At 52.2% G+C, this 20356-nt stretch overlaps 1 protein-coding gene across 1 annotated transcript in view; it reads right to left on the bottom strand.

Moving 5' to 3' along the window:
• Positions 1–20046, bottom strand: part of AKR1A1 (aldo-keto reductase family 1 member A1) — a 1289949-nt gene extending 1269903 nt beyond the window's left edge. The window contains exon 1 of the mRNA XM_085602859.1: positions 19752–20046. Within this exon, the coding sequence (XP_085458985.1) occupies positions 19752–19931 (180 nt within the window). The 5' untranslated portion in view covers positions 19932–20046. The remainder of the gene's footprint in view (positions 1–19751) is intronic.
• Between the last annotated feature and the right edge of the window lie 310 nt (positions 20047–20356).

The following is a 20356-nucleotide window of genomic DNA, read 5'->3' as shown; positions in this document are numbered from 1 at the left end:
TGCTGGTTAAAAACGATCATTCACACAATTTATAAGAAAGACTAAAGCTCAACAATATGCAAGATACACGTATCTAAGACTGAACGGAGACTCAACCCTGCCTGCAAAACTTCAACCTTAAGCACAGCTACAGGTTCACTACACCACGACTGATGCAGGACGTCAGGGACCAGACCCGACACCGCCCAGGTGGCTCAAGTGTACAGCGCACACGCCTTACACTACGCCTGCCCAACACCGCCCAGGTGGCTCAAGTCTACAGCGCACACGCTTTACACTACGCCTGCCCAACACCGCCCAGGTGGCTCAAGTCTACAGCGCGCACGCCTTACACTACGCCTACCCAACACCGCCCAGGTGGCTCAAGTCTACAGCGCGCACGCCTTACACTACGCCTACCCAACACCGCCCAGGTGGCTCAAGTCTACAGTGCACACGCCTTACACTACGCCTACCCAACACCGCCCAGGTGGCTCAAGTCTACAGCGCATACGCCTTACACTACGCCTACCCAACACCGCCCAGGTGGCTCAAGTCTACAGCGCACACGCCTTACACTACGCCTACCCAACACCGCCCAGGTGGCTCAAGTCTACAGCGCACATGCTTTACACTACGCTTACCCAACACCGCCCAGGTGGCTCAAGTCTACAGCGCACACGCTTTACACTATGCCTGCCCAACATCGCCCAGGTGGCTCAAGTCTTCTGGGCACACGCTTTACACTACGCCTACCCAACACCGCCCAGGTGGCTCAAGTCTACTGCGCACACGCATTACACTACGCCTACCCAACACCGCCCAGGTGGCTCAAGTCTACAGCGCACACGCCTTACACTACGCCTACCCAACACCGCCCAGGTGGCTCAAGTCTACTGCGCACACGCTTACACTGCGCCAACCCAACACCGCCCAGGTGGCTCAAGTCGACAGCGCACACGCCTTAGACTACGCCTACCCAACACCGCCCAGGTGGCTCAAGTCTACAGCGCACACGCCTTACACTACGCCTACCCAACACCGCCCAGGTGGCTCAAGTCTACAGCGCACACGCTTTACACTACGCCTACCCAACACCGCCCAGGTGGCTCAAGTCTACAGAGCACACGCCTTACACTACGCCTACCCAACACAGCCCAGGTGGCTCAAATCTACAGCGCACACGCCTTACACTACGCCTACCCAACACCGCCCAGGTGGCTCAAGTCTACAGCGCACACGCCTTACACTACGCCTACCCAACACCGCCCAGGTGGCTTAAGCCTACTGCGCACACGCCTTACACTACGCCTACCCAACACCGCCCAGGTGGCTCAAGTCTACAGCGCACACGCTTTACACTACGCCTACCCAACACCGCCCAGGTGGCTCAAGTCTACAGCGCACACGCCTTACACTACGCCTACCCAACACCACCCAGGTGGCTCAAGTCTACAGCGCACACGCCTTACACTACGCCTACCCAACACAGCCCAGGTGGTTCAAGTCTACAGCGCACACGCCTTACACTACGCCTACCCAACACCGCCCAGGTGGCTCAAGTCTAAAGCGCACACGCCTTACACTACGCCTACCCAACACCGCCCAGGTGGCTCAAGCCTACTGCGCACACGCCTTACACTACGCCTACCCAACACCGCCCAGGTGGCTCAAGTCTACAGCGCACATGCTTTACACTACGCCTACCCAACACCGCCCAGGTGGCTCAAGTCTACAGCGCACACGCCTTACACTACGCCAACCCAACACAGCCCAGGTGGCTCAAGTGTACTGCGCACACGCTTTACACTATGCCTACCCTATACCGCCCAGGTGGCTCAAGTCTACAGCGCACACGCCTTACACTACGCCTACCCAACACAGCCCGGGTGGCTCAAGTCTACTGCGCACACGCTTTACACTACGCCTTCCCAACACCGCCCAGGTGGCTCAAGTCTACAGCACACACGCCTTACACTACGCCTACCCAACACCGCCCAGGTGGCTCAAGCCTACTGCGCACATGCCTTACACTACGCCTACCCAAAACCGCCCAGGTGGCTCAATTCTACAGCGCACACGCCTTACACTATGCCTACCCAACACCGCTCAGGTGGTTCAAGTCTACAGCCCACACACTTTACACTACGCCTACCCAACACCACCCAGGTGGCTCAAGTCTACAGCGCACATGCCTTACACTACGCCTACCCAACACCGCCCAGGTGGCTCAAGTCTACAGCGCACACGCCTTACACTGCGCCTACCCAACACCGCCCAGGTGGCTCAAGTCTACAGCGTGCACGCCTTACACTACGCCTACCCAACACCGCCCAGGTGGCTCAAGTCTACAGCACGCACACCTTACACTACGCCTACCCAACACCGCCCAGGTGGCTCAAGTCTACAGCGCACATGCTTTACACTACGCCTACCCAACACCGCCCAGGTGGCTCAAGTCTACAGCGTGCACGCCTTACACTATGCCTCCCAACACCGCCCAGTTGGCTCAAGTCTACAGCGCACATGCCTTACACTACGCCTACCCAACACCGCCCAGGTGGCTCAAGTCTACTGCGCACACCTCTTACACTACGCCTAGCCAACACCGCCCAGGTGGCTAAAATCTACTGCGCACACGCTTTACACTACGCCTACCCAACACCGCCCAGGTGGCTAATGTCTACTGCGTACACGCTTTACACTACGCCTACCCAACTCTGCCCAGGTGGCTCAAGTCTACAGCGCACACGCCTTACACTACGCCTACCCAACACCGCCCAGGTGGCTCAAGTCTACAGCGCACACGCCTTACACTACGCCTACCCAACACCGTCCAGGTGGCTCAAGTCTACAGCGCGCACGCTTTACACTACGCCTACCCAACACCGCCCAGGGGGCTCAAGTCTACTGCGCACACGCCTTACACTACGCCTACCGAACACCGCCCAGGTGGCTAAAATCTACTGCGTACACGCTTTACACTACGCCTACCCAACACCGCCCAGGTGGCTAAAGTCTACTGCGCACACGCTTTACACTACGCCTACCCAACACCGCCCAGGTGGCACAAGTCTACAGCGCACACGCCTTACACTACGCCTATCCAACACCGCCCAGGTGGCTCGAGTCTACAGCGCACACGCCTTACACTACGCCTTCCATGACAGCCGCACATGACCCATGTCAAGTGGAATGCGTTCCAGCTTTGTCAGGGAATAAAGTAATATATAAACTCTACACTACAATACACAACTGTGTGCGTGGAACTGTTGTGAATGATTACTAAAGAAGTCCTCTGCCTTGTGATCCCTCCTGGGGTAACATGAAGCAATTAAAAACAAATTAAATCTTATTTTGGAAGTTTGTGTTGCTTTACAACAACGTTGGATTGAACACAGTGGACTCTACCTTGAGCGCGCTCACCATCAAGCTACCAAAGTAGAAGCATAAGGGAGTTTGGTGGCTTCCATTTCTAGTGGGTTGGCAGAAATTCAAATACAGGCTCTTGTTAGCCATCAATACATTGTCTTATATCGGTTCACATTTCTAAACTTGCCTATGCTAATATCGCACTAACATTTATTATAATTGCCTTTCATCTTTTATAGTCTACGTTGGTGTTAAAAAACTGTAAAATAACCGTGGTGCTCTTTTACATCTCCCAACAAAATGGTGTTGGGGTTGTTTTAAATGCATTTACCCTGCAGAGTCTCTGGGGTAGTGTGTGTGCACGGGCTCGCGACACTGCTCCAAGGGCAAATCTAACCCCATGTGAGGGGACAAACCTATTCCACCTCAACCCAGGTGGATCTGATACTGCGCCGGTGCTGTGTGCAGTTTTAAAGGGCTCTGGCACGGCTTCTTCTGGTGTCAAGAGATGAATACATCTGTTAGTGGATTCACTGTGGTTGTTGTGTCTCTAACTGCGGTGCGGCCATGTTCTGGGATTCAGCAGTGTGGCTGCGCTTGCCACACTGTGAGTGAGACAGTGTGAGCATAGGACTGACAGTACTTGAGTGTGAGAGTGAGATAATGTGTCATTAGGGCAATGAGTGAGCAGCTGAGTGTACATTGCAGTGCGTGAATGACAGTGTGAGTGAGAGTGTGTGAGACTGTGAGTGAGACAGTGAGGGAGCATGTGACTGAAATAGTGTCTGTGTGTGACAGTGTCTGAGTGACACAGTGAGTGAAAGTGTGAGCACTGGAGTGAACAGGTGAGTGAGCACTTGACACACACCAGTGAGGGTATGTGAGCAAGACAGTATGTAAGCGAGACAGTGAGTGAACATGTGAAGAATAGTATGTGAGACATGAGTGAGTGAATGAGACGGGGAGTGACATGTGTGAGCAAGTGGGTGAGACAGTACGTAAGTAAGACTGTGTGAATGAGGTAGAGTGAGTGACATTGTGGGTGAGACAGTGCGTGAGCATGTGGTGGTCAATAGTGTAAGTGAGACTGTGCTTGAATAACAATGTGTGTGAGCATGTGAGTAAAGCATGAGAGTGAAACAAAGTGTGAGACAGTGTCTGAGCATGAGTGAGACAGTGATTAAATTAGCATGTGACCGTGAGTGAAGCATGAGAGTGAAACAAAGTGTGAGACAGCATCTGATCACGTGAGTGAGACAGCGATTATGTGAGCACGTGACAGTGAGCGAACAAGTGAAAGTGAAACAAAGTGTGAGACAGTGTCTTAGCATGTGAGTGAGACAGTGATTATGTGAGCATGTGACAGTGAGTGAACATGTGAGAGTGAAACAAAGTGTGAGACAGTGTCATCATGTGAGTGAGACAGTGATTATGTGAGCATGTGACAGTGAGTGAGCATGTGACAGTGAAACAAAGTATGATACAGTGTCTGAGCATGAAAGTGAGAGTGATTGTGTGAGCACGTGACAGTGAGCGAACATGTGAGAGTGAAACAAAGTGTGAGACAGTGTCTGAGCATGAATGTGACTGTGAGTGAAGCATGAGAGTGAAACAAAGTGTGAGACAGCATCTGATCTCGTGAGTGAGACAACGATTATGTGAGCACGTGACAGTGAGTGAACATGTGAGAGTGAATCAAAGTGTGAGACAGTGTCTTAGCATGTGAGTGAGACAGTGATTATGTGAGCATGTGAAAGTGAGTGGAGCATGTGAGTGAAACAAAGTGTGAGAGTGTCTGAGCATGTGAGTGAGACCGTGAGCATGTAACTGAGTTAACATGTGAGAGTGAAACAAAGTGTGAGACAGTATCTGAACACGTGAGTGAGACAGTGATTATGTGAGCATGTGACAGTGAGTGAACATGTGAGAGTGAAACAAAGTGTGAGACAGTGTCTTAGCATGTGAGTGAGACAGTGATTATGTGAGCATGTGACAGTGAGTGAGCATGTGACAGTGAAACCAAGTGTGAGACAGTGTCTGAGCAAGAGAGTGAGAGTGATTATGTGAGCACGTGACAGTGAGCGAACATGTGAGTGAAACAAAGTGTGAGGCAGTGATTATATGAGCATGTGACTGTGAGTGAAGCATGGGAGTGAAACAAAGTGTGAGACAGCATCTGATCTCGTGAGTGAGACAGCGATTATGTGAGCACGTGACAGTGAGTGAACATGTGAGAGTGAATCAAAGTGTGAGACAGTGTCTTAGCATGTGAGTGAGACAGTGATTATGTGAGCATGTGAAAGTGAGTGGAGCATGTGAGTGAAACAAAGTGTGAGAGTGTCTGAGCATGTGAGTGAGACCGTGAGCATGTAACTGAGTTAACATGTGAGAGTAAAACAAAGTGTGAGACAGTATCTGAACACGTGAGTGAGACAATGATTATGTGAGCATGTGACAGTGAAACCAAGTGTGAGACAGTGTCTGAGCAAGAGAGTGAGAGTGGTTATGTGAGCACGTGACAGTGAGCGAACATGTGAGAGTGAAACAAAGTGTGAGACAGTGATTATATGAGCATGTGACTGTGAGTGAAGCATGAGAGTGAATCAAAGTGTGAGACAGTGTCTTAGCATGTGAGTGAGACAGTGATTATGTGAGCATGTGACAGTGAGTGAACATGTGACAGTGAAACCAAGTGTGAGACAGTGTCTGAGCATGAGAGTGAGAGTGATTATGCGAGCACGTGACAGTGAGCGAACATGTGAGAGTGAAACAAAGTGTGAGACAGTGATTATATGAGCATGTGACTGTGAGTGAAGCATGAGAGTGAATCAAAGTGTGAGACAGTGTCTTAGCATGTGAGTGAGACAGTGATTATGTGAGCATGTGACAGTGAGTGAACATGTGACAGTGAAACCAAGTGTGAGACAGTGTCTGAGCATGAGAGTGAGAGTGATTATGTGAGCACGTGACAGTGAGCGAACATGTGAGAGTGAAACAAATTGTGAGACAGTGTCAGGTGAATATCACATATTGGAGGCACTTCTTGGCATAAGGTTAGGCAACCATGGTAAACTATTGGCCTGGGCACATTGGAGGCAAACTCCTGGTTATATGAAGCACCTATGGTAAGCTCCTGGTTATATGAAGCACCTATGGTAAGCTCCTGGTTATATGCAGCACCTAAGGTAAACTCCTGGTTATATGAAGCAGAGGAGTGGCACTGGACATTTGTAGGTAACTCTTAGCATAAGGAGGCGCCCATGACAATATGCTGGCACTGGCACACTGGAGGTAATTACTGACATATGTGGGCTCCCATAACACGTTATGAAAAAGTTGGGGTCAACTTTTTGGGAGAATCGGGCTTCATTGGCTTGGAACACTATGAAAGTACTTAAATATTTAATGAGTATTTCGCAAACATATGTGAAAACTGTGCTTTAAAATGAGATATATAACTCAATTTAAAAACAGATGTCAGTGGAAGAATCCTTCTCACACTACTTCCTCTCCCCCAAACCGTCTATAAGAAGTCGGGCTCATGCGCTTCACTGGTGGACTGGAATTTGGGTGAACTATTACACCCAACCCATTTTAAAGATCCCCAGACTCCGCAGTTAGAGTTCCAGCATACTCACAGTCCTGATACACTCAGAAAGACCCCTTGCACAGGGTGTGATTTAAGTGAGACGCGGACACATCCACCTTCATTCTACAAGAAGACCACGCCACACGCGCGGTCAGCCTTTTCATTTACTTCTGCACGTCAGGACGCTAGGCCCTACTATCACCTTGACGCCCGCGGGGTACACACAGAGGTGCAACCTCTTCGCATACATTTCCCCCTCCATGTTATGAACCGTATGGGTGGGCCCTTTGTAAACCACCAACACTACATCCCTCCCTTATTCCGGATTAACAAAACCACAAACATGGTTCAGCACATGAATAACACAACCTAACAAAATAATTCAGTTTGCAAAAATAAATGGAGGTGGCAGTTAATAGTCGGACACAAAATCCATGAGTCTTTGTGACGGGCCAGGTTGGCACTAAGGTGATATCACTAAGCACCGCCTTGTTGGGTCAGACATGGGGATAAGACCTTGTCACTAGGGGGGACTTTGAAAAATTGACTTGTGCTTGCGGAGGAGATGGCGAAGCAAACCCTGACAGGGGTGGAGTTGATCGACTAGTATCACTCTGTTCTGTGGCAGCTGTATCGATATATGACCCTACCTCGTCTACCTGGCTGTCCCACCACAAGTCTTGATCAGACAGACCACCTCCTGGAGTCCCCTGCACTTTCCTAAAATGTGACATGTTTTGAGTGACAGCGTCAGCTCCGCGGCTGGCAGTAAACATGGTCCCCATCACCGTCGTGACAATCCAAGGGGATGTCTCCAACAGCAGACAGAATTTTCCACCTGGGTGTCAATCTCGCACGAGCACAAGGTCTCCTGGTTGGACAGGACACTGTTTTGCATGTCTCTTGCATGAGGCATATTCATTGTTGCTCACCCGCCGGACATCTGATTGATTGGGAGGGTCCGGGTGCTCTGCCCATTTGGGGTGATGGGGAATCATGTCCTTGATCGCTACCACTAGGCACAGCCTTCTGGGGGCTATCCCTGTGGTGGAGTGCGGAGTCACACAGTACTCCTGCAGACATTAATAGATGGATCTATCCACATTTCTGCCTTCGGCTGTCGCTATCCTGATGACCTGGGTCACAGTTCTTACAAACCTTTCTGCCTCTCCGATGGCCTGAGGCCATCTTGGGGTGATCCTCCTGTGCTTGGTGTTGTGGGACTGAAGATATTTGGCCGATTCTCGCCCCCCTGTCCAAGCAGAGTTCTCCTATCAGCCCATGGTAGCCATGACTTTTTCCATGTTCTGTATCACCTCCAGTTCCAAGGTGGAGGCCACTATTTTCAACTCGGGGTAGCGAGAGTAGCGATCTATTACAATGAGCAAGTGGATGCCATCAGAGAGGCTCCAAAGTCATCACAGCCACAGGGTCGTTGGGCCTTCTTCTATGATGACAGGCACTGGTGATTCCCAGGGAGTGTTTGCTTGGCCTCTTCCAGCTGCTTCCACGCTTTGATCCAGCCCCTGAAACAAGACTTTGCTTCAGAGTCGGTTCTATGTCTTCACTATTCCCTGGTTTCCCCATGAGCCACTGGAATGCCTATTGCTGGAAGCTACTAAGTAGGACCTATCATGGCCCTTGAATCAGACAGGCTTCAGGGATTACGAAGAGTCCTTACCTCACAAGATATATTGCTTGTAGTGTCAGCTTGGCTTGTTCCATCCTTCGGGCTGAGTGTATCACCTTCCAGTCGTTGGCTCGTACTGCTTTGACGGCCAGTTGCAGACAGTCATCTTGTTCAGTGGCTGCCATGAAATCCGACATGGACATAGGTAATGGCTTGGACCTCTCCACCATTAAGCGAACATATTCCTCAGTGCCTTGTGCTTAGCTAGTTTCCGCTGGGGTGGCTGGCCTAGTATGCTGTGACAGGAAGTCGGTTTGATTCTGGGTGCCAGGCCTGTATACTACGGTGAAGTTGAATTACTGCAACTGCAAGATCCATTTTTCAATCCTTGTCGGGGGGTTTTGACACTGATCCCTTAAAGAGGAGGATCAACGGCTTGTGGTCCATATGGACAATGAAAGGATGGCCATAGAGATATACCTAAAAATGGCGACACCCCCAGTGAATTCACCATTGCCTCTCTTCCTCTCTCTCTATCTGTGAGTATTGCTGCACCGTGGGTGCTGGGGTCCTGCTCAGGTAGGCGACTGGGGCCCATTTGCTGCATCTCTGCTGTTGCGATAGCACAGCCCCCACTCTTGTGGTGCTTGCATCTACCGCCAGTTTGGGTTCTTTCTTCGGATAAAAGTACACTATGTTAGTTGTGGCAGATAGCACATCTTTTGGTTCTTAAACTCCAGTTCGTGCTCCTCGCCCCATACCCAGGGGCTCCGTTAGTTCACGGAGTGGCCCTGTGAGGTCTGACAGGTTCTGCATAAAGCGACCACAATACATTACCATGCCCAGGAAACTTCGGACCCCCGACACCGAAGTGGGTGCGGCACTCCTGAATCTCTTAAACTTTCGCTGGGTCCTGAGAATTGATAGCCAAAAGAAGCTAAAGCTATGCTGAAGAAATCTGCATTATTCCCGATGTAGAATCATGCCTTTGTCTTTGAGTCTCTGGAAAACTGCGCAGAGGCACTTGAGGTGACTATCAAGGGTTAGTGTGTGGACTAGAATATCTTCACTCACATTGAGGACACCTGGTAAGCCAGCCAGCACATCCCTTATAATAATCTGCAATACTTCAGCAGCACTCAAGATGCAGAAATTCAGATTGGTGTACTGCAAGTACAACGCAGGTCGAGTACGCTGTTATAGATCTGGAGTGCAGGTGAAGGGGAATCTGGTGGTAACCTGGCTTCATATCCATCTTGGAAAACCACTGTGGCCCGGCCAGTTACCCTATAATATCATCTATGGTGGGCGCCAGATGGCATTCTCCCTTCACCTTCTTCATGAAAAAGTTTTCAGAAAAAGTCTACATAAGAAAAAACATTTAATATTTATTTTAACACCTGTGTTTTAATAAAATGTTTTTTGCTATTTAGACTTTTTATGAAAACTTTGTCCTGAAGAAGGTGAAGGAATAACGTTTTACCGAAACGCCGCGTCGACTCTTTTAAGTTTTCGATTTCTTCAATTTATATGTAGAACCATACATGTCTACAACATTTGTATTGTAACTTCTCGGATGAGTAGATGTTTTTAATCTTATGAGAATTGTAATGTCTTTCCCTTCTGCACACGTTTTTATAAATAAAAATATTTTTTTGCATATTGGTCATTGATCAGCACGGCCCTGCACCATCGGTAAATCGTCTGCGGCCTAGGCAGGAGCCACCTGGTGGTTGTTTGAGGCACTACGCCCCAGCCTGACAGAGGGAACAAGCAATACCAAACAAACAATGCTGCAGCAGAGTAAACAACAGCTCCGTGCCATTCCATTTGGACAAAATATGAGCACTACGATGCTATGCTGTTCATCCTGCACTGCCAGCAGCAGCAGAAGACACAAGCACCAGAGCTCGCTGCTACTTTTTCCCATGTCATTCTTCCATCAGGGAAGGGGAAAAGATGTGCATTGTCCCTCAGTGCTAATCGGACACCACCCCAAGTGAGAAGAGTCGAGGCACCCCTACTGACACTAAGCAAGTGTCACAAAGAGCATAGCTTTATGCCAGTCACCCAGGCAGAACCGGTGCCTCCAACAAAGGAGCAGACTGCACCCAGTGCCCCATGGAAAGGACTCCCCTACATCTCCACCGCCGCAGCGAAATACCGCAGTGTGCCGAAGGAGAAAGAGTGTCCTCCCTCGCACTGCCTCAGGACGGAGTCGGCAGTGGCCCACGACAGGCAAGAGAGGAGTCGCACACACCATGTGGCAGGCCGCCACAGCGACAGGAGCTCCGCCAGCATGGTGACATGTGACCGGACGTCAAGGTGCATAGCGAACAAGGAGCCCGTCACGCAAAGTGACCAGTCTGAACAAGCGCACCGGATAGAAGAAGCAGACACCACGACGGCGCAGCCTTGAGGCGCACGCACAACGCCCTCGAGCGAAGAGAAGAGGGACACCGCAAAATCCGGTGGGGATGGTGCCACTGGAAGTCCCCAAGAAGCACATGCAAGTCCTACAGACAGGACAGGCCTGCAATAGGCCCGCAAAAGGAAGGAGAGAGACCGTCACAAGAACGACGCGACCAGTGAGATGTCCATGTGGCGCAAACATGAGACAGGTGGCAGGACGCCAAATCCAAGGAAAAACCTGGTCAGAAGAAGAAGAGCGTGGCACGATGCCACAGGGCAGACAACCACCAAAGGCGTGCAAGATGGAACAGAGAAGAGCGACAGGACTAAGGACTCACATCAGCACACAAGCCAGCCACCAGGGTGCAGAGACGTCACTGGAGACAGCTCCACGGGAGGACCTACCGTAAGCCGCTAGCAAGCGCGATCTGCGTCCTGGCCCCACACTTCGCTGTTCGACCGTCCTCTCACCTGTCACCAGCTGCTTGGTATCGATGGCACCACACTTCGCAGTGCACCTGCCTGAAGACAACGGAGCGGTGCCACGAAGTCCCTCAGGTCCTTCTCACTCCCTCAAGTCACCCCGACAGAAGATCACCGTCTGTCTGCCCACTGAAGAAAACTAACATCCTGTTACCACCTTCCAGGTGCATCATCACCAAGGAGCATCGCACCACCCGAGTGAATCCACACACACTCCGAACAACCGGAGCTCAAGGAGGCAAATCACCCAGGAACAGTCTGTGCACCCCAGTCTACCTACAGCCTGCCGAAGTCGAGCACACCCGGCCATTGGAAGATCCACCCTTGGGGACTACACAAGACTTGGCCGTGGCCCTGTTGGGAGTTCTGTAGCGACCCCTAAGTGTGGCCTACGCAACGGTCCGCACAGCCCAGGGGAGAAGGGCCTCGACGGAGTTCCCGTGCGAAGGGAGTCCGAGTAGGAGAGATGTGTCGGCCGCAGCTCCACGTCAGGTGCAGGAAACACGAAGGTCACGGCTGAAGACTGGTCACCCACAAGATCGCCAGAGGAAGGCGCAGAATCCGAATCCAGACGGCAAGGATGCCCAGACAATGACACCACCCTCAGAGGCTACATGAGCGACTTGGCTGTGAGTCCGTTGGCAGTTCCCCAGCGACGCCTACGTGCGGTTCACATGAAGCCCCACACGGTCCCATGGCAGCCAGCAGGAAAGCCCTACAAGAGGCTCCAGTGGCAGAGGAGTCCAGGCGAGAGAGGCAAGTCGAACGTCGCTCAGCAGTCAGGAGTAAGGAGAGTCACCGAGCACGACGCCCCCACCGGAAGGCCTCACTCACAGAGATCGTCTCCGACACCAAAGTGGATTTCACCACAGCTCCAGATGCATCGACACTGAACTTTTATATATAGACTTCAACATCACGAGACCAGGCCGGTCTAAAGAACATCGCCAAGGCGACTGAAGGCATCCCGACCACGTGATCCGAGGCTCCAGCGCTGCCCGGTTGACGGCCTGTATAGACTCATTTGGTGTTTTCTGTTATTTATCTGTTTCCATTACAGGTTGGACTCTCGTTTGTTTTTTCATTAAAGTATGGGAGGGATGTAGTATCCGGCTGGATACATTCTAGTGTTTAGCCTGTGATGTAAGGCACTCTACACCCACCCACCCCAGGCGTCACCAGTCAGGTGACCCTGTTAATAAAAGGGGCTGGGCGCACGTGCCCTGGGCCCAGTTCCAGTACCCCACTACAGTGTCCGCGTGGTTATTTATCCAGCATGTGGGACTAGTGGCCCAAAACACCACACTGACGTGCCACGTGTGCTTCAGTGCTGCAGGGGTTCTGCAGCAAGGCACTGCCTGATAAGATAAGAAGCATTTATAAAGCGCATGGTTACACCACAACGGTGTGTCCGACAGGACGGGGCCACCACCGTGCGAACTAGAAAGACAAGGCGCCGCTGACTCTGGCGGCTCGAGCCTGGTTTCTGAGGCTTCAGCAGGCCTGCCGGCCTCGCACTGACACGCAGGGGAGACATCGCGGAGCCAGGGAGCTCCTCAGAGAGTATGGTAGTGCTACGGGGCTGAGGAAAAGTCGCGTTGAGCGGCTCTGAACGAGCAGGGAGGTGGCTGCAGAACACGGGGCACATTGTGGACTTGTCGCTAATGAGGTGGTGTGCCCCTGTGCTTTTAAACGACAGACACTTACAGTTTTGTTTTACAAAAATTCCACGCCTCACGCACGGTCAACCTTTATATTCACTCCCACACGTCAGGACACCAGGTCATACTATAGCTTGGACGCCCGCGGAGTAAACACAGAGGTTCAACCTCTTCGCACTCATTCCCCCCTCCCCTTGTCATGAACCATAAGGGTGGGACCTTTGTAAACCAACAATACTACAGGTAGGTGCTCTTTATCACACCTAATGAAATCTGACCTCAGTGTGGTGTTGCGGTCTAGTCCGCGGCGCGCACTACGTGCGACGTCACCGGACTTCCGGCGGCGGCCATCTTGGATTCAGTAGTAGCGCGCCGATTCGAAGGAGATCGGAGCTCCGTACCGGCGCTCCTGCTGGGCATGTGTAATTGGAATAAAAACACTGTTACACCACCACCACGCTTTGTGTCATCTGTGGGCACCACCTTATGATAAAGGGCACAACGTTACAATGGCGACGAGGAGGTGAAACGGCCCAGCGCTGCCTCCAGGGTGAGTGCCATGTGGTGAGCACGCTGACTACACCCACGGTCACCACCACCAACCGGCAGGAGCGCGGCAGCGTCACGGAGAGCGGCTGAGGGAACGTATCAGGACGGAAGGGTTCCAGCCCAGCCTGGTCCAGGACAGCAGCAGCCCGGCGGTAAGGGATAGCGCCAAGGAGAGTGCACGCGGCCAGGCAACTCCACGCATCGTGGCGGGGGTCACAGGAAGCCACGCGGGAAGCGGAAAATCCGACCAAGACGACGACCCAGGCGAAGGGGGCTCCAGCGGCACCAGTGCGTCGAGAAGTTCGAGCCCAAGGACGCGGCGGACGGAGGCTGGGAGTAAGATGAGTACCACATCGACCGCGTTGCCGAACCCAGTACCCTTCCTAACAAAAGCGGGGGTTCCGAAGATGCCGTGGGAGGACTGGAAGCGGTATTTCATGAACTACCTGTTCGCTCTAGAGGAGGAAGGCGGCGCAGAGTTCTCGAGCACGCGCAGGAAGAGGATACTCTTACACCATCTGGGCCCAGCGGGTCAGAGAGTATACGACGATCTGGTGAAGGTAGTGCGGCCCACAGGAGACGATGATGTGTTTCAGCACGCGATCGACGATCTGGATGCCCATTACCGCCCGACCGTGTGTACAGCCGTCGACAGGTACAACTCCTACCACAGAGCGCAGCACAAAGGGGAAACGATAGACCAGTATGTGGCGGCGTTACAGAAGCTGGCCCTGAAGTGCAAATTTGGGACCTTCCAGGAAGAGTTGATCAGGGACCAAATAGTAATGCACGCAGCGAACACGTCCATCCAAGACAAGCTGTGGGCCAATGGCGATGAACCCCTTAAGACAGTGGTGGCCATGGTGAAAAAAGCAGAATTGTCCAAGAGGTGTGCAGAGGCGGCTAAGAAAGACCGTCTCCCGGAACAAGCGGTGTGCAGGATAGAGGAACGGAAGAGCCGCGAGGGCCAAGTGGCGGCAGAACAACACAACACGCGACCATACAGGAAGTCCACGATAAAGGGCGCGAAACAGCAGGTACAGGGACAACGAAGCACCAACACGTGCTACAGATGCGGCAGCAATAGACATGCCGCCAACGACAAAGGGTGCCCAGCGTTCCGGGCTAAATGCACGTACTGTGGCCTGATGGGCCATTACGAAAGGGTATGCCGAAGGAAAGCACCGAGGCAGCAAGTGAAGTACGTGGCACAGGAGACGGGCAAGGAGGAAGAAGCGGAAAGCCAGGAGGACGACGAAGAGATCCTGATGATAGAGGATCAGATACTGGGGATTGACGGGGCGGTCGACAAGAAACCCAGATGCGACATGAGCATCGGGGGAGTAAGAGTCACAATGGTCGCAGACTCGGGTTCCCCCTATACGATCATAAGAAGGAAGATATGGGAGGAGGACTTCGCACCGGCTACATCACACCAACTGCATCCCACAGACATCCATCCCGTGACATTGACTGGGGAACCCATACCGATGGTAGGTTATTGCCCCCTAACCTTCGAGTTCAAGGGTAGAACGTGCGAAGGGAAACTATACGTGGCAGAAAAGGGGCCATCAGTATTAGGATGGAGGGATCAAGGAAAGCTAGGGATAAAATTGAACCCGGGAGGTCGTGTTCAAGTGCTCATGATGGAAGAAGACCCTGGAGTGGGAGCAAGGCAGTGGAAGGAGGAGTTTCCCGAAGTCTTCAGAGCCGATATAGGGAAGTTAACCAAATTTACGCACAGAATAAACCTGAAGGAAGGAGCCCGACCAGTGTCACACAAAGTGCGAAACATTCCGTTCCGCACTAGAGAGGCAGTACAAGAAGAACTGCAGAGGTTGGAGGACAACGGGATCATCGAAGCCATCGACAATGCGGAATGGTTGGCCCCATTAGTCGTGGCACAGAAGCCGAACGGGAAGGTGAGGTTGTGTGTGGACCTCAGGGAACTCAACAAGAACATTGTAGTGGACAAGTTCCCTCTTCCCCGCATCAACGAGATGCTGGCCAAGACCAAGGGCGCCAAGTGGTTCTCCACGGTAGACTTAACGTCCGCATACCACCAGATCGCACTCCACAAATCGTGCAACCATCTCACATCGTTCATAACGCCGTTTGGGTGCTACAAATTCTTACGGATGCCGTTCGGGCTGGCTTCTGCGGCAGCTGTGTTCCAAAAATTGATGTACCGCCTGTTCAACAAGATGGAGGGAATCCAGTACTTCCAGGACGACATCTTGGTGATGGGAGCCTCCAGGGAGGAACATGATCGGAAGCTGGCGGACGTACTGGCAGTACTTAAGCAGAATGGGCTCACAGCCCAGTGGGACAAGTGCAAGTTCGGAATGGAGACCGTCACGTACCTGGGGCATGAAATCAGCCAGGATGGCATAAAACCCAAAGCGTCAAACCTGGCGGCTATCAGGGACGCACCCACACCATCAAACAAGGAGGAGGTACGAACGTTCTTAGGGATGGCTGAATTCTACAGCAAGTTCGTATCCCACTTCGCGTCAAAGACACACCACCTGAGGTCGATCCTGAAGGACAAGACGGCGTTTACATGGAAGGAAGAACAACAGCAGGAATTCGAGAGGATGAAAGGTGAAATATGCGGTGCGGTACCCATTCAAGGTTTCGACCCAACGGCTCCCACGATCCTGACCACAGACGCGAGCGACCGAGGCCTAGGGGCAGTACTAACCCAACAGTCCGCACAAGGAGCGGCAGCCACGATCAGCTTCGCATCCCGCACGTTGGCTGACAATGAACGCAAATTCAGCGTGATTGAAAAGGAGATGCTGGCCGTGGTGTGGGCGGTGGAGAGGTTCCGACAGTTCCTGTGGGGAGGAAGATTCCTCTTACGAACAGATCACAAACCCCTGGTAAAAGTCCTCACGTCCAACGGCCATGAGCACGCAACACCGAGGATCGCCAAGATGTCGCTACGACTCCTCGACTACGTGTACGACGTGGAGTACATACCCGGTACCAGGAACAGAGTAGCAGACTACCTAAGCAGGGCAGCAGCGAAGGAATCGGCAGAGACGCAAGACACAGAAAAGTGGGCAGAGTACGCAGTGGCGTTCATGGGGGATCACGAGAAAGCCATCAGCAGGCAGGAGTGGGAAGAAGAGTATGAGACCGACGAGAAGGTGAAGGCAGTCAAAACATATGTGACGCAAGGGTGGCCGGAGAAGAGGCTACTTGGAGAAGAACTCAAACAGTACTGGGAAATCAGAGAAGAACTGTCTTTGGGGGACGACCCATGTTTCCTGTTCCGGGGCAACAAGGTAGTGCCTCCGATGGCGTTGAGACCTAGAGTGGTGGCCTTGGCCCATGAAGGGCATTTAGGAATCGTGAAAACGAAGGGAAGAGTGAAGGAGGACTACTGGTGGCCAGGGTTGGACCTCGCGGTGGAACGACACTTCAGAGCGTGTGAGCAGTGCAGCAACGCAGACAAGACGCAAAGGATGCTGCGTCCACCACTGGGACGTTTTGAGTGTCCGGAAAATCCGTGGGAAGAAATCTCAATAGACGTCCTGGGCCCCATACAGGACGCCAGTGGTAACCAGAAGTACCTCACCGTGGTCGTGGACAGGTACTCGAAGTGGCCAGAAATCCATGTGGATGAGAACGCGGAGACCGACACCATCTTAGGATTCCTCACGGACATATTCATCAGGGAAGGAATCCCCAAGGGAATCCTAAGCGACAACGGCCCACAGTTCACGTCGACCAAATGGGAGGCCTTCATGGACAGAAATGTGATAACGGTCAGACGCACCCCAGTCTACCACCCCGCTGGGAATGGAGCAGTGGAGAGATTCAATAGAGTGATAATGGGGTCAGTGCAAGCAGCAATCGGGCAAGGGGCAAGCTGGGAGAAGGAACTTAAGCGTAACTCCCTCTTCCACAGGCTACAGCCCGTTCCGAATACTGAGAGGAAGAGAACCGTTCACCCGAGACAACGTGGCATGGAAGAGGCTCACCGTGCAGAGTCATTGGTCACCAGCAGTGGTGCGCAAGAACTTGGAGAAGGCGCAAGCCGTGTACACTAACTACTATGACTCAAGGCATAACACCAAGGAAGTCGCACTGGAAAAAGGGGAGTGGGTCAGGGTGAAGCTCCCAACACCCGGGAGAAAGGGGGACAGCAAATTCACGCCCCCATTCCAAGTAATGGAACCCTACTCCACATCAGCCTTACTGAGCGACGGGAAGATATGGGCCCAAGATCGTATGGCAAGATGTACCAGGGCCGAGGAGACAGAGCACAGAACAGAACTGAACAACATGAACGAGACCCGGTCCACACCGGCGACCAAGGGAGATAGGAGAGGACTGGAAGGAGAAGCAGGAGGTTCCCCTCAAGAGGCCTGGAGTCCGAGAGGAGGGGGAGTCGAGACACCAGGACTAAGAGACCAAGAGACAGTGATAGAGACAGAGTTGGGGGGGCCTGAACTCAGAGAAGCGAGTGGAGCAGCATCCCCGAGCGGGGGTAGGAGAACACGCTGCGGGAGGAGAATAATGCTGCCACGAAGATTCGAAGAGTTCAGCCTGGACCACAAGTAAGACTGTGCCTGTGTGAAGGGGGGGACATAGCATGTTGTGTTTGTAAAGGAGGGAGATGTGGTGTTGCGGTCTAGTCCGCGGCGCGCACTACGTGCGACGTCACCGGACTTCCGGCGGCGGCCATCTTGGATTCGGCAGTAGCGCGCCGATTCGAAGGAGATCGGAGCTCCGTACCGGCGCTCCTGCTGGGCATGTGTAATTGGAATAAAAACACTGTTACACCACCACCACGCTTTGTGTCATCTGTAGGCACCACCTTATGATAAAGGGCACAACGTTACACTCAGGGCTCGGAATTTATAGAGTTCGATTAACTGCACCGAGTCTGAGATATTGGAGATTAAAATGCAGTTTTGATGCAGCAAAATATGCATTTAACCATACTGACTGTACTCTTTTCACACAAAATACTAGTAGTTTCACCTGCTGAAATGTAATGAATGGTGTGTGCAGCCGTAATCGTACCTGGTAATTACCAGTCACAACTAGGAATTCCAAAACCTTTGTTTGCGCGGGGTTCAAAAACACTTTGCTCCACTTGTAATCAGCACCGACCATTTTCAGACTTTAGCATCATAACTCCCATTTTAGGTCTTAATGTACAAGTCCCATCATGCCTAGTCCTCTTAAATGAAAACGTGTAACTGGCTGAAAGTCCCCGGCTTTACAGCGGGCCAGGTTCCAAGCGGGAGCATACATGGTGCGACACCTTCCTGTCCTGACTCATCAGCATTTTTCAAACTGGAAATTACAAGCTTAAACCCAGAAGACTCACTTTCAATCCCAAAATATAACGTAATCCTTACTAACAAACAACATTTTACATAGCAATTATGTCAATTATTACTATATTAAAACGTTGTTTTTAACTCCCACGGCCCCGCAATGTTATTGCATGAGTAAGACAAATCAGAAAACGAACAACTTGCTCCGATCACAAACATTTATGTATTTTAAGTGTTGTTTTAGCAAAAGGCGTGTCTAGTGTGTCTGACTACCTCGCCATCAGCGTGTATCAAGAACACAGCGGTGCATTCTGGGAAGAATAAATTAGGCAAATACATGATAAAAGATCCTAGGGCTCAATCATCAGACGTGGGCGCAGCTCCTCCCCTGGCTCCGCTCCGCCCATCCCCAGCTCGCCATCTCGCTTTCAATCCACCCTGCGGACCCCGCTCCGCCCCTCGGTGCATGACGCCCTCCTCGCTGCTGTGATTTTCTCCACTCCTCCACCATAAAATGTATATGAAACTTGGGAAACTAATAAAATAAATAGGCATGGTTGCCACAGTGCTCCCTGTATGCAGCTGCCCCCCCTATCGCAGAGGTCGGGGCCTGAAAGGGTCTCTTCTGAGGTCTGCACGGGGCTGAGTGAAGCAGCCGGTGCCCCCTGGTCTGCAACTAGCGCCCCCGCCGCTCCCTCTCTCCACACCGACCCCAGCCCCTTCCCACGCCCCGGGGGCCCCTGCCCGGGGGCTGGCCAGCCCCAGAACCCACTCACGTTTGAGAATCCCTCGCTGGCTGTACCCTCTGCAGAGGAGACAAGTTTTGCTGCTTCAGAATTTCCGTTTCCGGGTTTTGCTTCTTCCGCTGCAAGGATGAAAGGCGTCGACCTCAACCAAACAGAGGCCCAGGCTCCACACTCTGGGGTAGTAACCTTCTTTAGCACAATACAACACATTACTATACTCCAAACAGGAACATATACTTCCAACCAGGGGCCTCTACTTCCACCCAGGAGGAGGCACTGGCTGCTCCAACCAGGAGCCTCTCCTTCCACCCTGGAGGCAACGACTGCTTCAACCAGAAGCCTCTACTTGCAACCAGGAGGCACTGGCTGCTTTAACCAGGAGGCTGTACTTCCAACCAAGAGGCACTGATTGCTCCATCTAGGAGGCTGTATTCCAACCAAGAGGCACTGGCTGCTCCAACCAGTAGTGTCTACTTCCATCCAGGAGGCACTGACTGCTACAACCAGGAGCCTCTACGCCCATGCAGAAGGCACTGACTACTTCAACCAGGAGCCTCTATTTCCACCCAAGAGGCACTAACTGCTTCAACCAGTAGACTGTACTGCCAACCAAGAGGCACTGATTGCTCCAACTA

This window comes from Triturus cristatus, chromosome 4_2 (assembly GCF_964204655.1).
Source record: "Triturus cristatus chromosome 4_2, aTriCri1.1, whole genome shotgun sequence".
Lineage (NCBI taxonomy): Eukaryota > Metazoa > Chordata > Amphibia > Caudata > Salamandridae > Triturus > Triturus cristatus.
Note: the sequence above shows the minus strand (reverse complement) of the source record. Positions and strands in the feature narration are given on the sequence as shown.